This window comes from Mauremys reevesii, linkage group 2 (genome assembly GCF_016161935.1).
Source record: "Mauremys reevesii isolate NIE-2019 linkage group 2, ASM1616193v1, whole genome shotgun sequence".
Taxonomy (NCBI): Eukaryota; Metazoa; Chordata; order Testudines; family Geoemydidae; genus Mauremys; species Mauremys reevesii.
The window spans coordinates 192,720,737-192,747,494 of record NC_052624.1 but is presented as its reverse complement, the minus strand read 5'-3'; the positions used below and the strand labels follow the sequence as shown (position 1 = coordinate 192,747,494).

At 37.8% G+C, this 26,758-nt stretch overlaps 1 protein-coding gene and 1 long non-coding RNA gene across 6 annotated transcripts in view; both read left to right on the top strand.

Annotated features, from left to right (window-relative positions):
• Positions 1–26,758, top strand: part of DOK6 (docking protein 6) — a 395,394-nt gene that overhangs the window by 138,401 nt on the left and 230,235 nt on the right. For 4 of the 5 annotated variants that reach the window (XR_005593900.1, XM_039523835.1, XM_039523833.1 and 1 more), the window contains one exon: positions 9,407–9,514. Coding sequence is in view for 4 of the 5 variants with exons in the window: in XM_039523835.1 (XP_039379769.1) it covers positions 9,407–9,514 (108 nt within the window). In the remaining variant the exon portion in view is untranslated. Of the gene's footprint in view, positions 1–9,406; positions 9,515–10,759; positions 10,908–26,758 lie in introns of those variants that run through there. The other variant, XM_039523836.1, reaches the window with a different exon arrangement.
• LOC120397633 lies at positions 16,195–20,816 on the top strand. The gene is made up of 3 exons (XR_005593901.1): positions 16,195–16,272; positions 17,372–17,512; positions 20,716–20,816. It is a non-coding gene; the product is annotated as an uncharacterized LOC120397633 (long non-coding RNA).

Genomic DNA, 26,758 nt, shown 5'->3' with positions numbered 1-26,758 from the left:
TTTAAAAGAACAAAAAGTACACTCTCTCTGTATTACCAGGATGCAAAAATACAGGGTCTAACTTATAAAAACTGGAGAGACTTCCCCTCCCTCCTCCTCAGCATGATCAAAGTAACAGCAAACAGAAATAAAGAATTTCTCCAGCAAACACACAATTGCAAATGTAGAAATCAAATTATAAGACTATTCCGCCTTTCTAATTAATACTCACTATTGGATAATAGGAACTACTCCAGGAGAACTTGGAGACATGTCTGGCCTCTCTTAGATCCAAAGAGAGAACACAGAGCAAACAAGGAACACAGACAAAGGCTTCCCTCCACAGAGATTTGAAATTATCCTGTCCCTTGATTGGTCCTCTGGTCAGGTGTTCCTCGGGTTACTGAGCTTGTTAACCCTTTCCAGGTAAAACCCTGATCTGTTTATTTATGACACTGTAAGAAGATAGGATCTTGAGTTACTACTTCTCTGGAGAGCTGGCTGCTGGTGACAGTCAATTAGAGGTTCTCCAAGTTCCCTAAGATTGGTGAGAGTGGCAATCAACTAGATTTAGGACATGTCTACATATACAGCACTGCAGCGGTGCTGCTGTACTGATGCAGCTGTGGTGTTGTAGCGCATCTGGTGAAGACACTCTGTGCTGATGGGAGAGAGCGCTCTAGTCAGCTTAATAAAACCACCTCCACAAGCAGCAGAAGCTATGTCAGCAGAAGAAGTTCTCCTGCCAACAAAGTGCTGTCCACACTGGCGCTTATGTTGGTGTAACTTATGTCGCTCGGGGATGTGGGGTATTCACACCCTTGAGCAACATAAATTCTGCCAATATAAGCTGTAGTGTAGACATAGCCTTAAAAATCAGATGATATCTATCAGAGAGATTCTTTTAAGTGTTATCAAAAAGAATTTTCAATGTGTAAACTTACTAGCAAAGCAGAGAGTTGAAAAACTTTTCAATCATCTCCTTGAAATAAAGTGATAAGTGGGTGGTTATTTTGTGAGAATATTCTCTTACATAGTAGATACTTGCTCAGGGACTTATGTCAATGAATGGATGCCTGTAAAAATGTGTTGGGTGTTTAAAATACTTTCAGAGTTTCATTATTAGTTATCGCTGAAGATATGAACTGACATTAATTCAAGTTATTTCTGGCTCAGTAGCTTTGTAAATGAGTGCAGAAGCACTCACAAACGTCAAAAAAAGTAAAAAGGGAGTATATAGCTGCAAAATCCACATAGTTCTCATGTATAGCTTGCTATCATTGTGTGTTATTTTTAGCAGACAAAATATTTTTCCATCTTCTACCTTCCAGAAAATTTATCTACTATATGGATTTTAATAGGGGCTAAAGTTGTGCTGTTGTTTTCCCCTAGCATCTTTTTATTTGACTTTATGTATAACCTTGGTATTGATGAAACCACAGAGCTTACATCAACATGAATAAAAGTGATTCAGTCACTGGCCAAACAAACACTTGCATGTATTATTCAAGTCAACAACCTTCAATGAACATAAAGTAAGTATCAAGAAAACAGTAAAACAAGCTGTGAAGTTGCTGTATGAAACAGAGGGGAGCAATAGAGCAGTTCCCAATCCTTTTTCTGCTCAGTTAATGATGCTTAATGTCTCTTTCTTATTATGTAAAGAACTTTTAAAGAACAACTGTAGATGACCAGAAAGACGGTTGAGAGGAGTACTATGGAGTGGTGCTTCTTTCTGCAAAGTTTTTTTAAAAAATGGTGTTGGGGAATAAAGTTACTTAAATATTTGGAACAATCAGTTTCTTTTGCTATTAGATGAACTGTTCTGTGTCCCTCTTCACTAATAGAAGTTCCTCTTTTGACAACTGATTCTGCCACCCTTACACACATTGAGTAGTACTTACTCATCCAGAGAAGTACTACACTGTATTAGTGAGGGTTGCAGAAATAATTCTTTGCTTAGCACAAGTGTGCTTTGCATAGCTGCACAGCATAAAGTGATGAGGGAACCTGACTGGGGGATACTCGGATCAGATTTGACTGTCCGAATGAAAATCAAATGAATCTGAGAAGAAAAGGGCATTATTTAAAAAATACACTGCTGTCACATAGAAGGAACCATGCATATTTCCATGCTTCAGTGCCGATCGTTTGAGATTTGCATTGGACAGTGTATGATGGCCCTTGTAATTATGATACTAAATAGGAGGAGGAGGAGGACAGTGTCATGTGCTTAAAAAGCATTTTGCGTCAAGCTGCTAACCCCTCTGGAATTTCCACATGGAAAAACTATAATATGCACTTAGACATAGAGCATGTTAGTGCAGTGTTTTGAGTTTGTCTGTGTTTACCTACAATCTAAACTACTTTTGGCATTTTCCTTAGGCATTGGGGGCTAGATCCAAAAAAGGCACTTCAAACATCACAGTGCCTAGTGTTTAGGCACCCTGTCACTTAGTGGAATCCCAAGCCCAGCACTAGTTGCCCAAGCTCCCTGTACAATACATGGAGAGAGTTAGACATTAAGAATGGGATTCAGACAAGCCAGCACACTGAGGAGACAGCCACCTATGCTAAAAGCAGGGACATACATTCTTACAGGTAACACTAAATATGATATAGGCAAAATCGCATGCAGTTATATTTCTCCTATTGTTAAACATCTGACACTGATCTCTTTCACAATTGCTACCAACATTAGTTGTGAACTCCCACAGAATTTCAAAAGCTTTGATTACTAGCCAATGATATCTAAAACTAGGCCAGGGATAAAAGAATATCCAACTTTTCCTGAACAATTAAGTGGGCTTCTGTATGACAATAAGGTGTCTTAAGTAAAGAAAGCATTCACTTGCTATGCATTAATCTCTGTGCTACTGCACATATTATTTTTATTCATTCATGTTTATCTACCCATACCTCTAATGCTTTTACAAATTTTAGGCCCAAACTCTTCTGGTGAAAATGTAGGAAACTCTGTTGAAGTAAATGGAATTGCACACATTTACTCTAGCTCTGAATGTATTTTCTTAGAACCTGGTCCAGAAAGTATAAAACTTCAAAATATATAGATGTGCTCCATCATGTCTGCTCCTTCCATAAAAATAACCTATGAATTAAGCATCCTCATCCAGCATTTGCATTATTCCAATCCCTCTTCCCATTTCTAAACAGTTGCAAAAGAGCAAAGGTAAATGTCAACAAATATTCCTGATAGTGAATATATGCTGGAAATGGCAGATCAAGGTGGAATCATTTCCACAGTCAAGGACCCTCACATGAAATATCCTGCCACCAGCCATCTCCCTTTTAAACATGAGGACTACTAGTTTCCACTGATCACAAATGTGAAGGTATCACACAAATTGAGGTGATCACTCCAGTATCCAGATTCCAAACCATTTAGAACATTGTAGGTCAAAATCCGCACCTTAAGCTACCCATGAACAAATAGGAAGCCAAAGGAGCATAAGGGCTGGTCTACACTAGAAAATTAGATCAACTTAGCTATGTTGCTTAGAGATGTGAAAAATCCACACCCCTGAGAGATGATGTTAAGCTGACCTAAGTCCCATATAGACAGTGCTAGGTCTATGGAAGAATCTTTTCATCAACCTAGCTACTGCTTTGCTGGGAGGTGGATCTACTACAGTTACAGGAGAATCCTTCTATATGAAGCATCACTTACTCTGGCTTCTGAAGTCTGCTCCAGTGAATGTATTTAAAGCATCCCAGGGCCTAACCTCATGCAGAGGCCTAATGAGGGTTTCCTTAAAGATAATTGTTTGCAGTGTTTTGGGTGAAACCAGACAATCCCTATGCTCTCAAATGAACTCGCATAGAAAAATAATAAGACAAAAACACCATATTACCTGTGGGTGAACACTTTTCACAAAATGATCACTTTATATTTGACCTCTCAGTCGTCATCCTAAAAGGAAACCTGCACAACACTTTCAAAAGATGAGGCTGGGAGCTTAAATTCATAAGTTTGCTAGACACTAAAAAAACATGGATCAAAAAAGACACTAGATTTATGGCTTAGTACAACAATCTCTAACCCACTAACCACCCTTTTCTGTCCTCACTGCAGAAGTGTTAACTGGTCACTTCATCTTGAATGGTCTTTTACAGTATATATTAACTACATATGCAAAACAATCTATTCCACCTTGTATTTAGTTATGACACCGAGTACCTTTCCTAGACTTGAAGAAGACCTCCCTGTAGCTCAAAAGCTTGTATCTTTCACTAACAGAAATTGGTCCAATACTAGATATTATCTCACCCACCATGTCTCTCTTAAGGATAGTTGTCACTGAGACCTTTTGAGTGGCAGTATTGGCAGTCTTCATTAATGGGGGACCAAAGCCTTTTTGCTGAACTTCACCAATTTAGCTCACAAGTTGTAGTGCAAAGCTTCTGCAGCATCTACAAAAACTCAGCAAGTAACACAGTCTGAAATTCAAGCAAAGAAGATGTGAAACTCTGCTTTTTTCCCCACAGTGGCAGACAGCTTGGACTAGCTTCCGGTGATTTTCATCTACAAAGTAATGCAAATTCCTCACAGTGAGGGAAAATTTGACTCCTTATTTAATTGGAGGCCAGCCAAATTAACCATCTGGAACACTTCTGCTGTGCAGGATATAGCTGATGCTTTGGATCCTATCCCACATAACCATGGCATAAGACAGGAAAAAATATTTTGTCATACTCAGCACAGTCTACTGCTACTGCTCTTGCTGTCATTTTTTTTTGTTTCCTCTGTCTCAGTTTGAGGTCACCTGTAAAGTATCCAAGAAGGACAAAACTAATTGAGAGTGTGTTTAAAATCCACTGTATTGAAAATATAGAACATATGGTGCGGTTTTCTGTAGGTTGAACTGTATTCTCCTTCAGACCCATCTGTCAGAGCACTGATCCCATTAATCTTTAAGGGTAGATCATCAAAATGGGAAGTTTCATGCCAACCCTAAAATGGAAGAGACAATTGCCCATTTTACCATTACAGGGTGTAAAGAATCTCAGAGAAAAGACTGAACTTAAAAGAGGTGGGATGGATTGAAAAAGCATATAGGTAGAACCTGAGCAGACTCGCATCCCTGTGAGACAGCACTGATGAGATTCTCATTACCAAAGGAGCAAGATATAACGAGCAAGTTCTTGCTAAACCAGAAATTTAAAGCACTGGAAATCAGGCAGTCATCTGGTGAGCAAACATGAGAGCAAAAAAGCATCAGAGAGTACAGCACTGTTGCATTCAGTGCTGTGAAGGGGAAAAAATACTCTATTTCTCTGTGTATCCACTTTAACTTGCATATGTGGAGATTTGCCATGTTGTAACATTATTACCAGGAGATTGAATTTGCAGAGGTGATGTTACTGTTTCAGTGAACACATCCACTGCTGACACATCATTTCAGGAAGTACTGTCTAATGAAGAGGGTACATGAAGAAATGACATTACACTCCAGGATATGAAGGGATATGATGGTATGTTGCTTTCCTCATAGGTTAGATAGCATTCCCACTTTCAGAAGCGCAGTTGTCACTTTCCAAACCTGAACAGAAGAACCAGCAACCTCTCTCGTCTTGTGATAAGAAATATACTTGCAGACTAATTCTTGAAGAGCCAATAATTTCTTCTTTTGTCTTAATGTTTTCTTAACTAAACACAAAGTGACACTGAAGTACTATGAGAGGTTTATTAAAAGAGAACATTTGATTTATTGCATGTCTAGCATTCATTTGAGATATTGATTGCATCCCATTGCCATGATTTTACTACAATATATTAATTTAAACTTGATTCCTACACTGAGATCATTTTGAATAACTTCTACAATTGCTTCTACAGCAAACTCCACATGCACCTGATAGTGTCTGCATTCAGGACAATTTACTGTTTGATCCACCTGCTAGTAGTTGCACCAATGCCAAATTCAGAGTTAATATAACTTCCCTACTCCTCCTTGATATTCCCCTGTTTATACATCAAAGGATTATATTAGCCTTTCTGACCACAGCTTTGCACCATGATTCCCACATCCGTTTCAGAGTCACTGCTGCCCAGGATACAAAATATAAATTTGTAAAGATATACATATGTATATTAGTTTGTAAATACTCAAGGGTCTTGTTGAACAACTGAGTACTTTTTTTTTCTGTTTCCTCATTGCTTTACCTGCATCCCAGGACTTGCAAAACTTGGCCCATAGTAAAGGGCTAATTCAGTTTAAATATTCTCATTTGGCTTCTATAAATTTAGGAAATTAAAATCTAACTATGAAATAGAGTGAAGCTCTAGAAAATATAAGGGAAAAATATTTTTAAAACTTTGAAAATATGTACTCTACCTAGACATTGTTCACACAGTCAGTCGGTGGCAAAATTACATAAACATATAGCTCTTATCCTGACTTCCCTGCCCCTTCCTTTCTCTCATTCATTTGCCTGTTATATCTTGTCATAAACTCAGGGTTTGTCTGTGGGGTGGAGGGGAAGAGATGAAGGGTGGATGGCACACTCAGGAAAATTAATCCAAATTAATTAAAAATGTGAATTTAAAGTGGATTAGTTAAACTGCATTAAACCCTTGTGTGGACACTCTCATTGAGAATTAAAGTAGCCTTATTCCGGTTTAGTTTAATTCACTTTGGAAGCGAATTAAATAAATGAAGGCCACAGGGGTTTAACTAATCCACTTTAAATTCCATCTTTAGTTAATTTGGATCAATTTTCCTGATTGTCCAAGTGGAGATATGCCCAAAAATTGTCAGCTCTTTGGGGCAAGGGCTGCCTTTTACTATGTACATGCTCAGTGTCCAGCATCTTGAGGTCCTGATCTAGGTTGATAATAGAAATAAATAATCATAATAACAATGGAAATGTTTTGGAAAGCTATAAAAATAATTAAATTACAAGTCATTGGCAATATTACTTTTTTATTTTTGCATAATGTGTTTGCCTCTTAAATAGAATAGAAAAAAAATACTGATTTGAGTTTCATTCATAACCTAGTCTGAAGATTTTTTGAAGTTCAGAAGTTGCATTACTGCTCTATGTTTTGTCTGGAAACAGAAATACTGTAACAATTTTTTTTCTAATACTTAGCACCTACATAGTTCTTTATACCCTTAGGTATCAAGGATTTTTATATACACTTTTAAATACTGGGGGTTAAATCTTGGTTATGGTGAAGTTAATGGCAATTTTGCCATTGACTTCAATGGAGCCAGGATTTCACTTTAGATCTATTTAAAACAGAGATGGAGGTGGCCTCCTGATTCGATGGGTACGCTAAACTGCTGAGGAGGTGCTGATCACCCACAGCAGCACCCTCCTCCCGGGCACTGCAGCCCTAATCCCGGCTTATGTGGGAGGGGAGGCCCTGGAGGGCTGAGGGGTTTGGACAGCAAGCCTGACCCTCACTCACCCCACAGTGGTGGCTCCTATCCCTATACTGTATTTGAATGAGCATGTGTATGTGTTTAACAAGATAGGACTCTCTCATTTATACTTGTAAATGAGGATACAGGAAGGGTCCAATCCTGCTATGTATCAAGGCTCTCTTGAGAGTTAATGAGGATCCTCCACTCTCATTGACTACAATGCTTGGATCCTAGCAGGATCGGACACAGCCTTCTAGTCACTAGGGATGAGTGCCTATAAATATATACCCCAAATAAAAAACCAAAAAATGAAACAGAGTACCAAAAACATGCCATTGTGGCTAAGCAGCAGAGTAAAAAGGCTGTTAGTAGCAAATAGGCATCCTTTCAAAATTGGAAGTCAAATCTTAGTGAGGAAAATGGAAAGGAACATAAATTCTGGCAAGTTAAGTGTAACAGTACAAAAACAGGCTAAGAAAGTGTCTATGTCCTTATCTACTTGCTCTTCAAATTCGAACAGCAATTTTCTTAAGTACATCAGAAGGAGTAACCCTGCCAAAGAGTCAGTTGGGCCACTGGACAATTAGGGTGCTAAAGGAGCACTCAAGGAAAACAAGGTAATTGCAGAGAAGCTAAATGAATTCTTTGCATCAGTCTTTGTTCCAGAAGATATTGGAGAGAGCCCCACAGCTGAGCCACTCTTTTTAGGTGACAAATCTGAATAACTGTCCCAGATTGAAGTATTAATAGAGGACAATTTGGAACAGATTGATAAATTAAATAGCAATAAGATACCAGGACCGGACTGTATTTACCCAGAGTTCTGAAGGAACTCAAATATGAAACTGCAGAACTGTGGTTTGTAACCTGTTGCTTAAATCAGTCTCTGTTACAGATGACTGGAGGGTAGCTAATGCAACACCAATTTTTATAAAAGGCTCCAAAGGCAATCCTAGCAGTTACAGGCCTGTAAGCCTAACTTCAGTACCAGGCAAAATGGTAGAAACTATAGTAAAGATCAAAATGATCAGACGCTTAGATGAACATGGCATGTTGAGGAAGTCAGCGTGGCTTTTGTAAAAGGAAATCATGCTTCCCTATTGAAATTCTTTGAGGGAGTCAACAAGAATGTGGAAAGGGGTGATCCAGTTGATATAGTGTATTGTACTTTCAGAAAGTCTTTGATGAAGTTCCTCACCATAGGCTCTTAATCAAAATAAGTAGTCATGGGATAAGAGGGAAAGTCATCTCATGGATCAATAACTGGAGATAGGGGAAAGGGTCATAAAAATACCATAATGCCACAATATAAATGCATTGTACTGAATACTGCATGCAGTTCTGGTTGTCCCATCTCAAAAAAGATACGTTAGCATTAGAATAGGTGCAGAGGAGGTCAACAAAAAATATTAGCTTCCATTAGAGGAAAGATTCAAAGACTGGGACAATTCAGCTTGGAAAAGAGACAACTGAGGAGGGATATGATAGAGGTCTATTAAATCATGAATAGAGTGGAGAAAGTGAATAGGGAAATGTTGCTTACCCCTTCACATAAACACAAGAACTAGGGGTCACCCGATGAAATTAATTGGCAGCAAATTTAAAATAAACATAACAAAGTACTTCTTCACATAATGCAGCCAATCTGTGTTTCTCGTTGCCATAGGATATTGTGATGGCGAAAAGTATAACTAGGTTCAAAAACAATTAGATAAGTTCAGGGAAGATAGGTCCATTAATGGCTGTTAGCCAAGGTGGTCAGGAATGCAATCTCATGCTCTGGGAGTCCATAAACCCTCAAACTGTCAGAAGCTGGGCCTGAACGAGAAGGCATGAGCCACTGTCAGAAGACAGGATGCTGGGCTAGATAGACCAGTTGTCTGACCCAGTAAGGGTACTCTTAATGTCTTTAAACTGAGGGCTGTTTTATGGAATTTCTTCCCATGGATCAGCTGAACCATATAATTTAGGACTCTAATGTTAATGAGCTTACATAAGAAAGAGAGAATAATAGAGTTCCTTCATTTTGTTTGCAGATTTTCAGGCGATGCTGGTTGGTTTTCAAGAAGGCTTCTAGTAAAGGACCCAGAAGGCTAGAAAAATTTCCAGATGAAAAAGCAGCGTATTTCAGAAATTTTCATAAGGTAGGTCATGCGCTCCCACAAGTGCACATCTACTTGGGCATAAGGTGCTTCTGATATGTAAATTCTGGAAGAAGATAGCATGACCAAGCTGAATGGTGTCATCCTGAGATCACTGAAGTCAATGGTAAAATTCCTATTGATGTCAATGTTGAAGAATCAGGCCTTTATGTTTCTGTCCAGATAGACAAAATAAATTTATTCTCTTTGATATAAGTATCTGATCTCTACATTAATGTTTTCCTTGAAAAGATGACACTGAATTTACTAAAGTTTTGTACAAGGATGTTTATGTCAAATATTAACAATTATAAATTAAACATCAAATCAATTTCAGAAGATGCTAAATGTACCAGTTGTAAGTTCTAGTGAGATCAACACTGTTGGAATAGTAAACATAATTTTTATAGACGATTGCAAGGTTTACAGGGTATGTCACAGTGGGGATTTTTTTTTTGTGAGAAAAAATCAGCATTATTACTAAATTGGCAGTCTTGATTGAATGAGCTCCTTATTGCTCTCTATTTGTCACAATCAGTTCTGTGGAGGAACCCAAGATATTTGAGAAAGGTCTTTCCTTTCCTTTCACTCCAGATACTGTCATTAACTCACCAAGTGGTGCAGCAGTGATGTAATAATAAAATGACATAATACTTTGCATTTATAGATTCATAGATTCTAGGGCTGGAAGGGACCTCGAGAGGTCATCAAGTCCAGTCGCCTGCCCTCATGGCAGGACCAAATCCTGTCTAGACTAATCCACATTTCTATAACCATCTTCCATCCAGGGATCTCAAAGGGCAGGATAAACATTTGGATTTAACCTCACAACAGCTCTATAAATTAGACCAGGTGTCGGCAACCTTTCAGGAGTGTTGTGCCGAGTCTTCATTTATTCACTCTCATATAAGGTTTTGTGTGCCAATAATACATTTTAACGTTTTTAGAAGGTCTCTTTCTATAAATCTATAATATATAACTAAACTATTGTTGTATGTAAAGTAAATAAGGTTTATAAAATGTTTAAGAAGTTTCATTTAAAATTAAATTAAAATGCAGAGCCCCCCGGACTGATGGCCAGGACTCGGGCAGTGTGAGTGCCTCTGAAAATCAGCTTGCGTGCCGCTTTCGGCACGCGTGCCATAGGTTGCCTACCCCTGAATTAGACATTACCTCACAGTTAGACATTACCTCATTAGCTCACAGCTGGTCAAACTGAAGCACAGAGGCAACTTACCCAAGGTTGTACAGTGAGACCATGAACGACTCAGGAGTAAAAATCCAGATCTCCTGAGATCCCAGTCTTGTGCTTTCCATCACAGAAGGACAAATTCACATTTCAGTTCTGATGAACTGGGTCCACCTTTTGGCACCTGTCACAAGGGAAACAGATCAGGTGGGTCACCTACTATTTCCTAGTGGACATTTGTTCACCATCCCCTCCTCCTCCCCACAATACACAAATAATTTGGCATTAGTGGAAGTCTCTGTTAATGAGAGGCCCAATACTCATATAACAATGATGTTGTGGGTTAGGATCAGAGCTGTGTAAGGAATTTGCAAGTCACTGGTCTAGTATTCGCATTCTTAGATGTACCAAGTCCCCACCAAGCAAAAATAGTCCTCCTCCTCTTTAAAATGCAAGTGGGACAGTTTGAATTGGAGACGTAGAACATACACCTGGGCTGCTATTATTGCCTATTTAAATTCTCTTTAAGTAACATCGTAGTTTTTGATATCTAAAAATGACATTGCTAGCCCTTCATTAATCAGAGACAATTATGTCCACTGTTGTTCATTTTACTGCACTAACGTGATTCCTCTATATCCCTTTATGTACTTGATATTCCATTTATTTCCATTAAATATCCACAAATGGCTCACAACTGACATCAAGAATGACTTGCATAGAAAACAGTTGTGATGTCGCAATAAAATTACATCTCCAGATAGGGAAATAAGGAGTAGGAGTAGACAAACTCTTCAGAAGCAAAGATCTCTTTTACTTGAAAATGTCTTTATTAATAAAGAAAGCAGGATAAGATTTAAAAAAACAGATACAAATGACTAATATTTAGATGGTACCTTTCATCCAAACAGCTCCAAAAGTACTTTTCAAGGTGATTTTTCAGCCATATATTTTATAGAAGAAACAATTATCTAATTGGGCAACCATTTAACAGTGCAACAAAATAGTATAGTCCTGTAGGACAGGATGTGGAGAATAATATCTTGTCCTGTTTCCATGAGTGGTGGAATTTTAGGCATGTGGAATATAATTATCTAAGGAAAAATTTAATCAGGTCACCAGGATGACATCCCCACTTTGTAAAAATTGTCATGAAATCATTACACACCACAAGCAGTCAGGAGTTAGTTACTTCTTATCCACAACAACATTTCAGAAAGCTTCCATGAGGCACTAGCAGCTCATTAAGAAGAGCTCAATGGCAAGTAGTCGAGTGGGACAACATGGTTTCTTTCTTTCTTGGATTTGTTTAGACATCTTCTGTTCCTTTTGTCAGACTGACTCCTTGGAATGGTTTTGATCTTGGTGTGACTGGTATAGATATTACTTTTACAGATTACTAGTCATTTTCTGTTGGAGTTTATTGCTCTCTCTGCAGCTGTGATAATTGTTTAGTTAGTATTCTTATTTATTATTTGTGTGCAGAAGTCCTCATTAGACCAGGATCCCATTTGCTAGGTGCTCTATTCTTGTTTTGGTATTTCTTCGGTTCTAGTTTCTTGGCACATAATTCTTTTGTAGACAATACACGATTAATTGTCTTTGGCTCAAGAATTAAGATGTTAACCGTAAGGTTTTTTTCTTTGTCTCTACACTTGAGATTTTAATAAAGTATTGTCAGTTGCACTGTAGCAGTCTAACAATGCTAAATATCAGAGGGGTAGCCATGTTAGTCTGGTTCTGTAGAAGCAGCAAAGAATCCTGTGGCACCTTATAGACTAACAGATGTTTTGCAGCATGAGCTTTCGTGGGTGAATACCCACTAGAAGTTCTTTGCTAATGCTAAATATGGATCCTTTTGAATTTTTGCTATTTGGACAAACTTCTGCTAACTCATTTTGATTGTGTAGTAAGGGCTTGAGGTGATGTGCTTGAACTGATGTGTGTATATATAAAAAGGATAAAGTGAATCTCAAAAATGTAATGTCAGTATTTGTTATTAACTCATCTAGAAACCCAGCAGGAACAAATTATGAAATGCAACATGTTGTGCAACTACTCAATTTCAAGAAAAAATAGAATGGTCTGCTACTCAATGGTAGTCTTTCCCATTTAATTCAAATAGATCTGCACCAACTGCAGACCAAGGGCAATTGGGAATATCATGTAATTTCAGAAGTTATTTTGCATTCTGATTCCTTTACTGAGTGCATATTTCACCCATGGATACCTTATCTTTGATGGCAGCATGCACAACTGTCCAGGCTGCGACATTTTAGACTCTGTTCTTATATTTCTCAGTACCCACAGGTGCATTGTTGATTATGCTTAGCATTTCTTAACTCATGCTGTATTGTATTATGACACAATGTCCTTTGTGCAGAAATTTCATCTCTAGTCCCAATATGCTTTTGTGCTTGATAACTGGTGGTGGTGGTGGTGTTGGTTTTTCCTGTCTGTCATCTGTCTAGGTTTACTCTCTCAATCTCTTGTAAAAACAGGTCATTTTGTATTTTTTTCAGCTGGTCTTACCAAACTTTTTCAAAACAAGTAGCACATGAATTATATTTACTTCAGTGTCTTTTTCCTGCAGTTCCTTGCTGTCACTATTTATAGTTGTTCTTTAAATCATACTGGCATAAAGAGCTCCTTACTAAGCCTATGTTTCACAGTTAAGGAAGCTTTTGCAATTTCTTGATCACTTCCTGAATTTTAGGTGGTACTTAGAACAGTGGTTTCTTTAATATGGTTTCTAGTGGTTTATGGCATTTCTTCCCTCAGCTGATTTCTTCCTATTAATATATTTATGAAACAGCTCCCAACAATGCACAACATTGTCAGCGTTTGTTTTTAATCTGAGCATACTTCTGTTGTGTTTAAATCAGTGCTTAGGATCTATTCGCCACTGGACAGTTGTCTTGGAGAACAACAGTCCCCAGTCCAGGTGATCTTGCACTGATTTTAGGCTCTTTGTTAATATCAAAGTATTTCAGAACAAGTTGTTCCCTGACAAATTTAAATTCCCTAAGGCATTTTTCTTGCAGTCATCCTTTGACAGATGGTACTGTCCTCAGATGATATTGTAATTTGATCATTTATTTGTGAAAATTGAGTGATTTTTTGTTTGTTTGTTTTAAGATGTGAATTTTAGACCTCCATTTTTAGGCTCTTTCTATTTGCACAATTACCTCTCCTCTGTCCATCATCCTTTTTAGAACATAAGAACAGCCATACTGGGTGAGGTCCATCTAGCCCAGTATCCTGTCTTCCAACAGTGGCCAATGTCAGGTGCCCCAGACGGAATGAACAAAGCAGGTAATCATCAAATGATCTATTCCCTGCTGCTCATTCCCAGCTTCTGGCAAACAGAGGCTATGGACACCATCCCTGCCCATCCATGCTAATAACCATTAATGGACCGATCCTCCATGAATTTATCTAGTTCTTTTTTGAACCCTGTTATAGTCTTGGCCTTCACAACATCCTCTGGAAAGAATTCCACCGGTTGACTGTGCGCTGTGTGAAGAAATACTTCCTTTTGTTTGTTTTAAACCTGCTGCCTATTAATTTCATTTAGTGCCCCCTAGTTCTTGTGTTATGAGAAGGATTAAATAGCACTTCCTTATTTATTTTCTCTACACCAGTCATGATTTTATAGACCTCAATCATATCCTCCCTTAGTCATCTCTTTTCCAAGCTGAAAAGTCCCAGTCTTATTAATCTTTCCACATTCGGAAGCCGTTCCATACCCCTAATAATTTTTGTTGCCCTTTTCAGGATGTTTTCCAATTCCAATATATCTTTTTTGAGATGGGATCACCACATCTGCATGCAGTATTCAAGATGTGGGCGTACCATGGATTTATATAGTCAATATGATATTTTCTGTCTTATTATCAATCTCGTTCTTAATGATGCCCAACATTCTGTTCGCTGTTTTGACTGCTACTCTACATTGAGTGGATGTTTTCAGAGAACTATCCATAATGACTCCACAATCTCTTTCTTGAGTGTTAACAGCTAATTTAGAACCCATCATTTTATATGTATAGTTGGGATTATGTTTGCATTTATCAACATTGAATTTAATTTGCCATTTTGTTGCCCAGTCACCTAATTTTGAGAGATCCTTTTGTTGCTCTTTGCAGTCTGCCTGGGACTTAACTATCTTCCCTAAACATACTTCCCAAATAACTGATCTCATTAATACAATCTGGAATGTATTCATATTCAAGTCAAATTTCTTTTCATTGGCATATTGCAGAATATTTCAGTATTATATTATGTTGTTGCTTATGTTTGATGCCAATCAGCAGTTATGTCTGCCTCATTTAGAACCTCAAAAGTTTGGGAAATTATTATTATTATTGTTGTTGATTATTATGAATATTAATAACAATGGTTGGCTGCAATTTCAGAGGGAAGTTGCTTAAATATATATCCACCAAAAGAAGGATTGGAAATTCTGGGTTTTGCTCTTTCTATATTGTCAGCCTTAACTAAAAACCTTGGCTCATATCCAAGCCTGAAAATTCTCTTTCATTTTGAAGTCTAGACATGTCTTCCTCAACTGTTGTAATGAATAGTGCTCATGTTTTCTTATCTTAAAACCTCTGGATCCATCAAATCATGAATGTGATTGTTTGGTTTTGTTACAGTTGCCATCCTGTTAGCCCATACCTTGATATATTAACTTAATTATACCATCTGGTCAAGTTCATTTTTCACTTTACCTGTCAATGCGAATTCTCAAAGAGAACTAAATAGCTTCCCTCTAAAGATTAAGTCCCTTTAAGTTGTCTCAATTTCTAATCACTAATCAGTTTTGTAAATCTTGACCAAACTTCATAAAGTTACCTCTCCAAAATAATTATTTTGGACACTATCAAAAGAGAGATTTCTTACAGTAATACTGATCCACCATAAACAATAGCATCACAAATATAGAAAGATAATTGTCTACATTTTTTTTGAAAATGTGGTTGATTGTTTTTTGAAATTCCTAAACAAATATCTCTAAAGAGTGATTAATATGACGATTACTTTTATAAACCTTTTCATTCTTAGGCTGATAGACTTACTCAGATGCATCTGCGGTTTTCAAAATGTCCCTCTGAAGTTTACTAAGGTTGTGGAAACTTCAGCTCTTGAGTAAAGTCTTCAAAAGTGCCTAAGAACATAAGAATGGCCATACTGGATTAGATCAATGTTCCATCTATCCCAGTATCCTGTCTTCTGACAGTGGCTAGTGCGAGATGCTTCAGAGGGAATGAACAGAACAGGGCAATTTTGAGTGATCCATCCACTCTCGTCCAGGCATAGCTTCTGACAGTTGGAGGTTTATGGACTCCCAGAGCATGGGATTGCATTCCTGACCACCTTGCTGATTTAGGAGTTTAAAAGGCAGATTCTCAAATGTATTTAAGTACCAGAATTATGTTTACAATGGAGATTTGGCACCTAAAGATCTTTTAAAAATCTAGCCTTAAGTGCCTAATTTATTTTTGTAGATGACACTTAGGTGTTGCAATGCTGAGCATTGCAATGCCCAAATGCTTTTAAAAATCTGGGTGTAAGTCATTATTGAAAATGGGTCTTAAGCACTCTTTAAAATCTCACCTGCTTCCTTCCTACCAGTTTAGTCCTGTGTTTTGAAAATGTTGTAGTTAAACTGTGAGATGAGAAACCATCTTTACTAACTTTATTTGGAGGTTGTGGAAAGATGAAAATATATATTAGTCAGGAGATAGCTGCCTTGGAAATGGTAACTGATTAAAGTGAACCTCATTTAAGTGAGTAATTGTTTGCAGAATAACCTAATATACTGAGTGTTCTGCACACCAAACCGTAAAATTTACAATAATTATCAGCCCCCTTTTAAATATACAGCTATCTGAATAATGTCATTGTTCAAAACAGGCATTCTGTGTACCAAAAAGCAAATTACAAAATATAATTGGAACTGTGCAGTAATAAAGCTGTTAATAGAGTTTCAGTACATCAAAGGGCAGAATATAAACTAACACAATGAAATCCCCTTCAACTAATAGTGTATTAAAGTAATACAATTGTTTTCTCCCCTCTACAGTGTAATTGAGAGAGCACCATTCTAACATGCTAACTGAAGAGTAGAGACCTGACTGAACTCTTACAAATTTAGGCCTGAATGTTGCACATGATTACACATGTGTAGTCCCATTATCTACTCTTGTGTGGAATTGTTTGAAGGATTGGGGATTTTATTTTGAATTAATTGTAAGGTAGACAGGACAGTTAGATAAAAAAAAGTATACAGAAAAGGAAAGTTGTCTCACCAAGTGCTTTCATATAAAACAATTAGGTCTCAATAATAAGAAGTCAGATGGCCTAGGTGGCCAGACTACTGTATCTGATTTTTATATAGTCAGAGGAATTTCTTAAAAAAAAAAAAAGAGAGAGAGAGAGAAATATGATCATAGTCGTGATTAGTTTGCTTTTGTACTAAATAGGCTGTTGTCTTTAAGAACCTTTAATCATTTTTTGCACAATTGGAAATGAAATAGAATTATTGCATGAAGAGAAAAGATTGTCTCATTGTTAAGGCAGTTGAATACTGCCTGGAGAATTAGATCCTATCTCTGCTCCTGCCACAAAGTTCCATTCAAGCAATTTTTAACCTAAACTTTTCACAGGTATCACTAATTATGTGTGACTTGTTTTCTGGGTGCCTGACTTGGGACCAGAGAGTCTAATTTGCTGGACTGCGAAGCACTAAGAGCTGCAACTAAAGTCAATGGGATCTTTGCTTTGAACATATAAAGTACTGTCTAATGGTAAGTATGCTGAAAAGTCAGGTCCTATGTGTCTCAAATCAGGCATCCAAGTTAATGGACAAATTTTGACCTCAGTCTCTCTTTGCCTCTCTCCTTATCTGTAAAATAGGGATATTACCAACCCTTCACCTTACAGAGATGAGTTATGAAGATTGACTGTGAAGCATTCAGATATTATATTGATGAACAGCATAGAAAAGCCCATGGAGAAATTAATAATTCTTTCTTTGGGGCAGGGTTTAAATAGTGTGCAGTAAAGGCATGGTCCACACATTGAACAATGAGCATAAATATTGAATAACTGCTCATTCACTGAGCCCTGTCCATCATGTGCACGGAATAAGGCAGGGGTCCTATGGAAAAAAATAGAATGTGATCAAGTAATAAAGACTGTATCATAATGCATATGCACAAGGGTATGAATAAAGCTTGCAGAGGTAACTTTAATTCTAGTATTTCCTAGCTTTGGGTTGCTTGACTTTGCAACCATAACATTCTTTTACCATAGGGTTGGGGGAGGGGGATTAAGTGTGTAACAGATTAAAGGAATTGACTACTCTGTTATTATCCAAGTAGGAGAAGTGAACAGCATAAACAGGAAAAAGTAAATTTGAACTATTTCAAACTTAACCATCTAACATACTATCAGTAACACTAGTAAGGAAATTTTGTTTTTTAAGCATGTATGAGTTTTAACTGCAATGACCCCCTTTAAAGCTACATTGCATTTTGTTAGGTGAATCATGGAATGAGTATAGGATTCTCAAATGGGAATGCGAACAAGAAATGTCCTTAACAGTAAACAGGTACAAACATTAGATCCAAACACATTAAGGTTGAATATGATTCTGGGGAAGACATTTAGGTTTATTGTCACTTTCACTCTCTGTGGTAGTAAAGAGAGACTAAATATAACAAGCCTTATGCATATTAAAAGGCTCATTCAAGCATTTGGTATGTTTACTGCAAGAGAGTCCTTCTAGAGTAAATAGAAAATAATTTATTATGAATATTGCTATAGAAATTGTCTCTAATTTTTACTACTTCATAGAAGGAAATTTGAAATTCAAATCACTGGCTGATGAAGAATGCTATTAAAAATGCATTAGGATTGAAAATGTAGCTGTAGATAATTGTCATAACAGATATTCTAAACAAATGTATCCCCCATGACAATTAAGCTAAAAGAATTTTCATATAATCAGCTAATAAATTTCATTTAATTTTGAAAGCAGATGCAATAGAAACAATAAAAAGAAGTTTTGGAACAATAAATACTAGAAAGGTCAATTTTAAAAAAATGCAGAAATCCCAGACAAGGGGTTGTACTTTCATTCCAGAGTCTTTCACTCACTTTTCTCAAACCACCATGTGCTTCCTTTCTCAGCGGACCCACGTCTCAGTATCTTTTGGGTTTCTAATACAGAATATCCTCCTTCTTTTTCAGAAAACTTCTAAATGAAATTAGTACAGAATTCTGAAAGGCAGAATCTTTTTATCTTCTTTGTGCTGCTTCATATATTGTAATGTAAAATGCTTGATATAAAAACCTTCTATATCTTTTACCCAATTGACTGTTGCAGCTTTCGTATATACTATAGTAATATACACACAAGTAATATAATATGATTAATTTCTTATACATAGCAACTATAATGATTGTAAATGCATACATTTGGTTGCCTTTGCATTTAGAATAAAAGATTCCTAGGGCTTGTCTTCATGTACAGTGTTACAGTGGTGCAGCTGCACCGCTGTAGCACTTCAGTGAAGATGTTACTAAGCCGACAGGAGAGCTTCCCGGCAACGTGGTTAATTCACCTCCCCGAGAGATGGTAGCTATGTTGTGTAGCGTAGACCTGCTCCTAAGTGCCTAGGTCACTGCATTGCAGAGTGTGAATTGCAGAGCACAACAATGTGTTGCACACTGTTCCTGGCTTGGGTGGACACTGTTGGTGTGAACTAAAAGGTATGTAGTTCACATTATCGTAGACCACACTGTGGTTAGACTAGATATAGCCAACATTTCTCATATTGCTTAGGGCTTGTCTACAAGAACATTTATTTTGTAGCAAGCTGGGGTGTAAATCTATCCTGCCCTGGCCTGCTGTGCACTTAATGTCCCTGTGCACTCTGCTGCTGCACACTAAATGTTCCATAGTGCGCTTTTATCTACTTTCCTTTCAAAGAGGGTAAATCAAATTTCACTAAAAAAACTTTTAGCGTGTGGCAGCAGGGTTCACATGGACACTTAATGTGCAGCAGGCTAATGAGGGCTTGATTTACACCCCAGCTTGCCACCAACTAAGTATTCATTTAAGGGCTTGTCTACATGTTTTGAAAATGTTAGCCTTATTGTGGTAACTTTAAATTTATTACAATGTATTTTATAAGGCCACCAATCCTGCAAAGATTTATGTGCATGATTCATTTTAAGTGCATAGAACTATTTGTGCTTATAGTTAAACACATGCTTAAGTGATTTGCTAAATCAGGCCCAAAATCTCTTAATTTATTTGTCTGAGGAGACGCATCAGTGCTAGATGCTAGGCCCTGATTCCTCAATGAGCTCCACATAGACAGCATCCTTTCGAAGTCAGTGACACTACATGCAGCTCAGTAGTGTACCTACATGGAGCGCCTTGACCGACTCAGAGACTTAAATTGTGGGCGCAAATTATGCCCTGAATTTTGTACACCTGAATTTTGCAGGAGTCAGTTAAAGCCATGCCTGTCCAATAAAATACACACAGATGTGTCTCATTTTAATTTGTCTGATGAAAAACTTTAAAAATCATTGGGGCAAATTCTCACTTTATTTAAAATGGGGTAAATCAGACTTATGCTCTGACGGTTTCATGATTTCACAAGTTCATCTGTGTAGAGTTCAACACCTACTCCTGCTGAAGGAAACTGTGTGTCTGGATTTACATAGTTTTAAAGAGCAGAATTCTGTAGTTCAGTAGTTCCAAAGACTATTGCTTTGTTAAACCCTAATGAAAATATTCTGCTATACATACACAAGTGAATTTTTAGTCAAAATTTGTTCTAAAGGAGCTTCAAACTTAATAAACAGCTGTTAGTGACAGATCTGGAGTTCTGATAATGGTGTCATTTTTAGCAAACCAGGGGCAACATTTAAAAGTTGGAAAGGTATATTTACTTTTGATTTTACTGAAACTGAAATTTCACACATGTTTCAGGGGGGAAAAAAAATCACATTTGGATTCAGATCAATTGTGAAAAGTGTGGACCCAAATGGACTATTGGAGAGCATTATGATGGATGAAAGATGGAAGCTGACTGGCATACTCTACTAGTATTGTCATACTGTAATAATCTAAATATATTATTAAAAGTGAAATAATTCACCATTTATGAACTTCATGTATTATTACCTGCTTGGATGATTACACTAAACTAATCAGTCTCCATTTCTGTTTCTCAGACAAAAGCACAATGCTATTGTGTTTGCGTTCCCATCACATCAGGTGACTGATCCATTTTAAAAAACATCTTTATTGACATTTGGAATGAAGATAATGAGATGTTTGCTATTCATATTTGGTTTTGTTTTAAACTCCCTCTCCCCACATCTTCAAAACTACTTTATTTTTCAAATCTAAATTTGGATTCTAAATTGCAAGGTTCTTTTAACCAAATTATGCCTTATTTAAAACATTTCCAAACTCTCAATTCTCCCTGAGGTTTTTATATTTTAATCATGCACCAAGATGATTGTTCTATGATATTCAATTTGTGAATTAAAATGAATGGTACAGTTTGGAAAATTATATGGGGGGAATCGTGGAGGTTGGGGTTTTTATATTACGGTTGATTAATCTTTGTCTGCATGATACAAAGTATTGTTTTGAAGTATAAAGGCAATTCTTTTTCAGTAGCTATAAAAATAATTGGTGATTAAAATAAGAGAGATCACAATGAGGCTTTAAACTTCATTTTACAACTGCAGACAATTGGCCAGGAACACTGTAACCCCAGTGGACTGGCTCATTTTACGGATTACACAGCGGTTGTTCAGTTCTGGAAACATTATAGTAGTGTACTTCAAGACACAAAGTGAAATAACTTGCTGTGATGAGGGCTCTGCCTTATTACCTAATGAATGCCAGTCTACACAAAAAATTTGCAGTGACCAAGCAGATTTGTTAGTCCCAACTTGTAGAGACTGTGAAGCACTTAATATATGTTGTGAAATATATAGCAACCCCCCCCCATCAAATGATAGGGTTTTTTTTAAAAAAAAAAATTAAATTTCATGGCAACAAGACAAAAGAATTCTGGAATGGATTTGTTTGGTAGCTGGACAGGTTTTGCATCATATGATGACAGGGTGCAGCAGGGTGAATTTCCTGGGAGTCAGTTTAATGATGATGATAATGATGCTCTGTTGAAGGTGAAGGTCAATCAATTTTACAGATAAAATGATAAATACAATTTCCAGGTTTTTTTAAATTATTTAAATCCTAAGAATAAATGAAAGATTTTTATTTATTTTTCACTCAGTTCAAAATTTAAAATAATGATTACATTCTCAAAAATAACTGATGAATTTTGATCTTCAGAATGTTTTTTGTTTTAAAAGATCAAATTTAAAATAAAAAGGCAATAAGAAATAATAGAATGTTCATTTTCTGAGCTGTGCATATTTTCTCCTGTCAAATTTTCATTTTCTTGTAGTAACCTTTCTTGACTGTACCTTGTCTACGTTTTGTATGTTTATTCTTTCTCACTTATTTCAGGCTAGTCTCTCTCTTATCAGCCTTTTCCATTCATGAGGCTTGAGTCTCCTTCCTGTTATGTGAGCTCGCCAGGATGGAGGCCGCCTATGTTGGGCCTGGAGGCAGGTGCTTGCAAGCGTTTCTCGTCAGGCCAAGTGGATGGAGGCATGCCCTGGGGAGCAAGGGTAGAGGCCACTATGTCTCTCCCTGGCAGAACTCCTGGAGGATGGCATTACTGGCACTACTGCCTGCCCTGTCGTGGGGGAAATCCACCTGCAGGGATGAAAAGAACTGTGTGCTCAGTCAGTAGTCTCTGGTCTCATTTACATTTTCTCTCATTCCTCTATTCTTTTCTTCTTCCTTCATAGTTACTTTGTTGATAGACTCTTCAACCTTCCTCATCTAATTCTGTGTTGTCTTATCTGTTCTCTTGTTCTCCATTCAGTTTTGTCACTACCCCTCTAAAACAGTTTTTGCACTATCCAGATTTTTTAATTTTTTTTTGTTCAAGCTTGTTTTTCAGCCTTCCATATTTGTGCTTGGCCTCATGCTGTGTCCTTATCCATAAAAAGCTGCACTAGAGCCAAGAAAATGCATTTAATCCTAAACTATTCTGGTTAGCAGGGCAGGATTTGCTGTCCCATATCGGTTGAGTTCAGCTTCCACAAATATCCTGAGATACTCATAGATCTGGGACACACATCCCCCTCTAAACCCGGACTTCTACATTTCCTGGTTCTCCTTGTTTCTCAATGATAGCATGGCCTCCTTTAGACCCACAAAGCTATGCAACTCCAGCACAACTTCCACTTGGTGTCAGTAGGGTTCAACCATGTAAAGGGAGCTACTGCTGACTCAAGCACTATGCAATTTTCTGTTTGGATCACTGTACATCTAGCAGTTGCTCCTTCCATTTCCTGCAGCATTGTCCCTTCTGGAGTGAGGGACTTCTGTAGTGTCTGGGGCCCAAGTAAGAATGCAGCAGAGCTGCTGCCCTTTGTCATTCCATTGGCTGTCCCTTCCTCACGTCATTATGTGCTTGGTATTGCACAGCAGATGGTCACATGTGGGCCATTATTCAGAAAGAAAAGGATGAACAGTTACATTTTGCAGTCCTTTTCCTCTACTTCTATTGTTGTTGTTAATAGAAATGTAGTGACAGGAACCTAGTGGCATGCTAGAAAATACAAATCCATTCATGTCAGTTCAGACCTTTCCTTCCACCCAGGCAATTTCCAGAATCTGTGCAATGTAAATACTGTGAGGTATATGGACTCTCAAGAACATTCCCTGTCCTACTTCCAAATATGAGGAAGTACATATTTTTAGAATTATTCAGACAGGACATGCCTAAGAATAAAATGTTTGGTGTTTTTCAATTTCCTCTGATGATACTAGGGAAAAGTGGTCTAAATGAAATTACTACAAGGTGGGTGCACAACTGGTTGAAAGACCATACTCAAAGAGTAGTTATCAGTGGTTCACTGTCAAACTGGGAGGGTACCTAGTAGGATCCCACAGGGGTCGGTCCTGGATCCAGTACTATTCAATATTTTCATGAATGATTTGGATAATGGAGTGACGAGAGTGCTTATAACATCTGCAGATGGCACCAAGCTGGAAGGGACTGCAAGCACTTTGGAGGACAGGATTAGAATTTAAAATGATCTTGGCAAATTGGATAATTAGTCTGAAATCAACAAGATAACATTCAATAAAGACAAGTGCAAAGTACTTCACTTAGGAATCTTACAAAAATGGGGAATATGTAGCTAGGTAGTACTACTGCTGAAAAGGATCGGGAGTTATAGTGGATCACAAATGGAAATGTCTTCAAACATGTTAAGAACAGTTATAAAGAGGACTGTGATCAGTTGTTCTCAATGTCCACTGAAGGTAGGACAAAAAGTAGTGAGTTTAAACCACAGCAAGGGAGATTTAAGTTAGATATTAGGAAAAACTTTCTAACTATAGTTTTCCAAAGGAGGCTGTGGAACCTCCATCACTGGAGGCTTTTGATAACAGCTTGGACAGAAAACTGTAAGGGATGGTCTAGTTTACTTGGCTTCAGTGCAGGGTGCTGGACTTGATAACTTCTCAAAGTCCCTTAGTCCTACATTTCTGTAGTTCTATATATTGTTTTTGCATGTCTTCAATTATCTGTTTTTGTTTGTCATAGGGCTTTATTTTCTGACTATAATTTAGGACTGCACTGTGGAGCAGTGAGCTGTTTAAATATATCATTTTAGGATCATGTTCCTGGATGTGAGTTATATACACAGACAAGATTTATTTGCATAAATGAATACTGCAGCTGATCTCTTTTGTAACTTTACAAGGCATAGATTAAGACATGTATTAATGTGGACCTTCCTCCGCTCCCCAGTAAATCTCAATTCCACAGTATAACCTGGTTGAATAAGAAAGTAATTTTAGTAGAGTATTAAGTAAGCAAAATGAAAATGAACTCATTTCAGTGTGATTGGTTCAGCTATTAGTTAGTCATCCCATGTTGTATCTGTGCAATTCACTGCATCTCCTGGTATGTAGGATTTTACATTTATTATAATCAAATCTCTTATTGATGCCTGTAGCCCCACTGCTGTATTATTAATTATGATTATTAATATGGTATTAACAATATGTTCTGTGCTTCAAAGACAGATATGAAGACTATCAGTGTATTGATCCATCTATTTACCTGTATATCCCCCATCACCATAATAACAAAGCACTTGTCCTGAAAAATTTAGTTTATGCAGAGATATAAACGAAGTAGGTGTAACCAAAAACAGTGCAAATGAATGGTGAGGTTAAGAATGTATGTTGTTAATTCCGTTTTTGTGTGTGGTTTTTTTTTTTGCATAATAGTTTTTTTTATATATATAGTAGATTAAAGGGGATGGATGGTGAAGCTCAGATCATTTCTGTGTTGTGAGTTTATTACCTCTCCTATTTTGATGTCATCTGCAAATATGATCACAATTGACTTCATACCAAAACCACACCTAATGAAGACATGGAGTGGATGTTTAAGGTGCTTGTTCTTGTGTAGTATTTTTTGGATGGGGAGGGGGTTAGTTTGTCTAAAAAGCCTTTGGAAACACTTACAGACAGAGGCGACACTATGTGCTCCCCCAGATTTCTGCCAGGGCTTATATTTTTATTTGTATTTCTTTTTTTGAAGGGAGTGGATTCTAAATACGTGAGTGCACAGTAGTTTATTTCAAAACAGAGACGCCCTTTGTCACCCTGGTGCTGACCTACAGCGACCCTCCAGCCACATCAGGGCTGCGCGTGGAAGGCAAATGCCACACTTGCCAGAGGCTTGCAGGGGCCCGTGAGGCTGGGCGCCTACCCCAATGTTTGTTCGGGTCTTGCACAGAGACCTGGGGGGCATTTAACCAGGGCCACGGGGTGTCTAATGCGCAAGAGCCCCTGGCTGCAAGGGTGGGGGGAGAGATGGAGGGGCTTGGAAGCCACAGCTGGAAACCACCCAGCTTTCAAGGGCTTGGGGCGGGGCAGGGGCTGCCCAACTCCCGTGTATGGGTTTCTTGTTGACTCAGAGCCAGCCCTGCGCAGCAGCTGGTGAAGCTGAGCCAGTCCAGTGATCTCGGAGAATGAGCAAACTGTGAGCTGTGCCCTGCGGGGAGAGGCAGGAGCAATAGCTGGGTGCTGCAGGGAATGGCTGCTGCTTTCTGGGAGTAGAGAGTGAGGGTAAGGGGGATCTGCCTAGGGCAGGCCATGACTCAAGCTATTCAGGGGTGGCCTAACCTTTAAATTGTGCCATCCCCCCACTATCAAGAGTTACACATCATCTCTGCATAAAGAATGCTAGGTTATGCTATCAAGAATTTCAAGACTTCCATATGTTTAATCCCTGTAACAGAAATAGCTCTATAGACCATCTGAAATTGGTCCTTGGACAGCATTGTGAGACATTGCATCAGAGACCTGGCTTGGAAAAGAACAAGATTCTGGACTCAGAAACAGCACTAGACATAACAGAGATTAGTTAGTGCTGCAGAAACAAGGGCCATATTACTGCGAAATAGACAATGGCTTAATAGAAAAATCGGCAGTAGTGTTAACTGGTACACTAATATGTAGTGGAGTACCAATATATGATCATAGTGACTGATCACTAGAACAAAATTACCCATTCTAAACAACAACAAAAACATTCTGGGATAGCTAGAGTAGTTTGACTGTGCATTAGGCTGGACAGTCGACATTCTTTTCACTGAGTAATAATCTGGTGTACAAGCTTTCTGAAGGGGGCCAACTCTTGACTTTTGATTTACAATGTAAGGAAAATACTCCAAATATTAAGTTTTTGTCACAGTCATACGAAAACTAGTGACCTGATGACTGTGATTGTGAGTGTCCATTGAACAGCAAAGCAAAAACTTTACTTTTTACCATGTATTTTTTCCATAGATTCGTAGGCAATGAGGCTAGGAAAGACCATTCAGTTGAACGACTTGAATGTGGCAGAGCTACT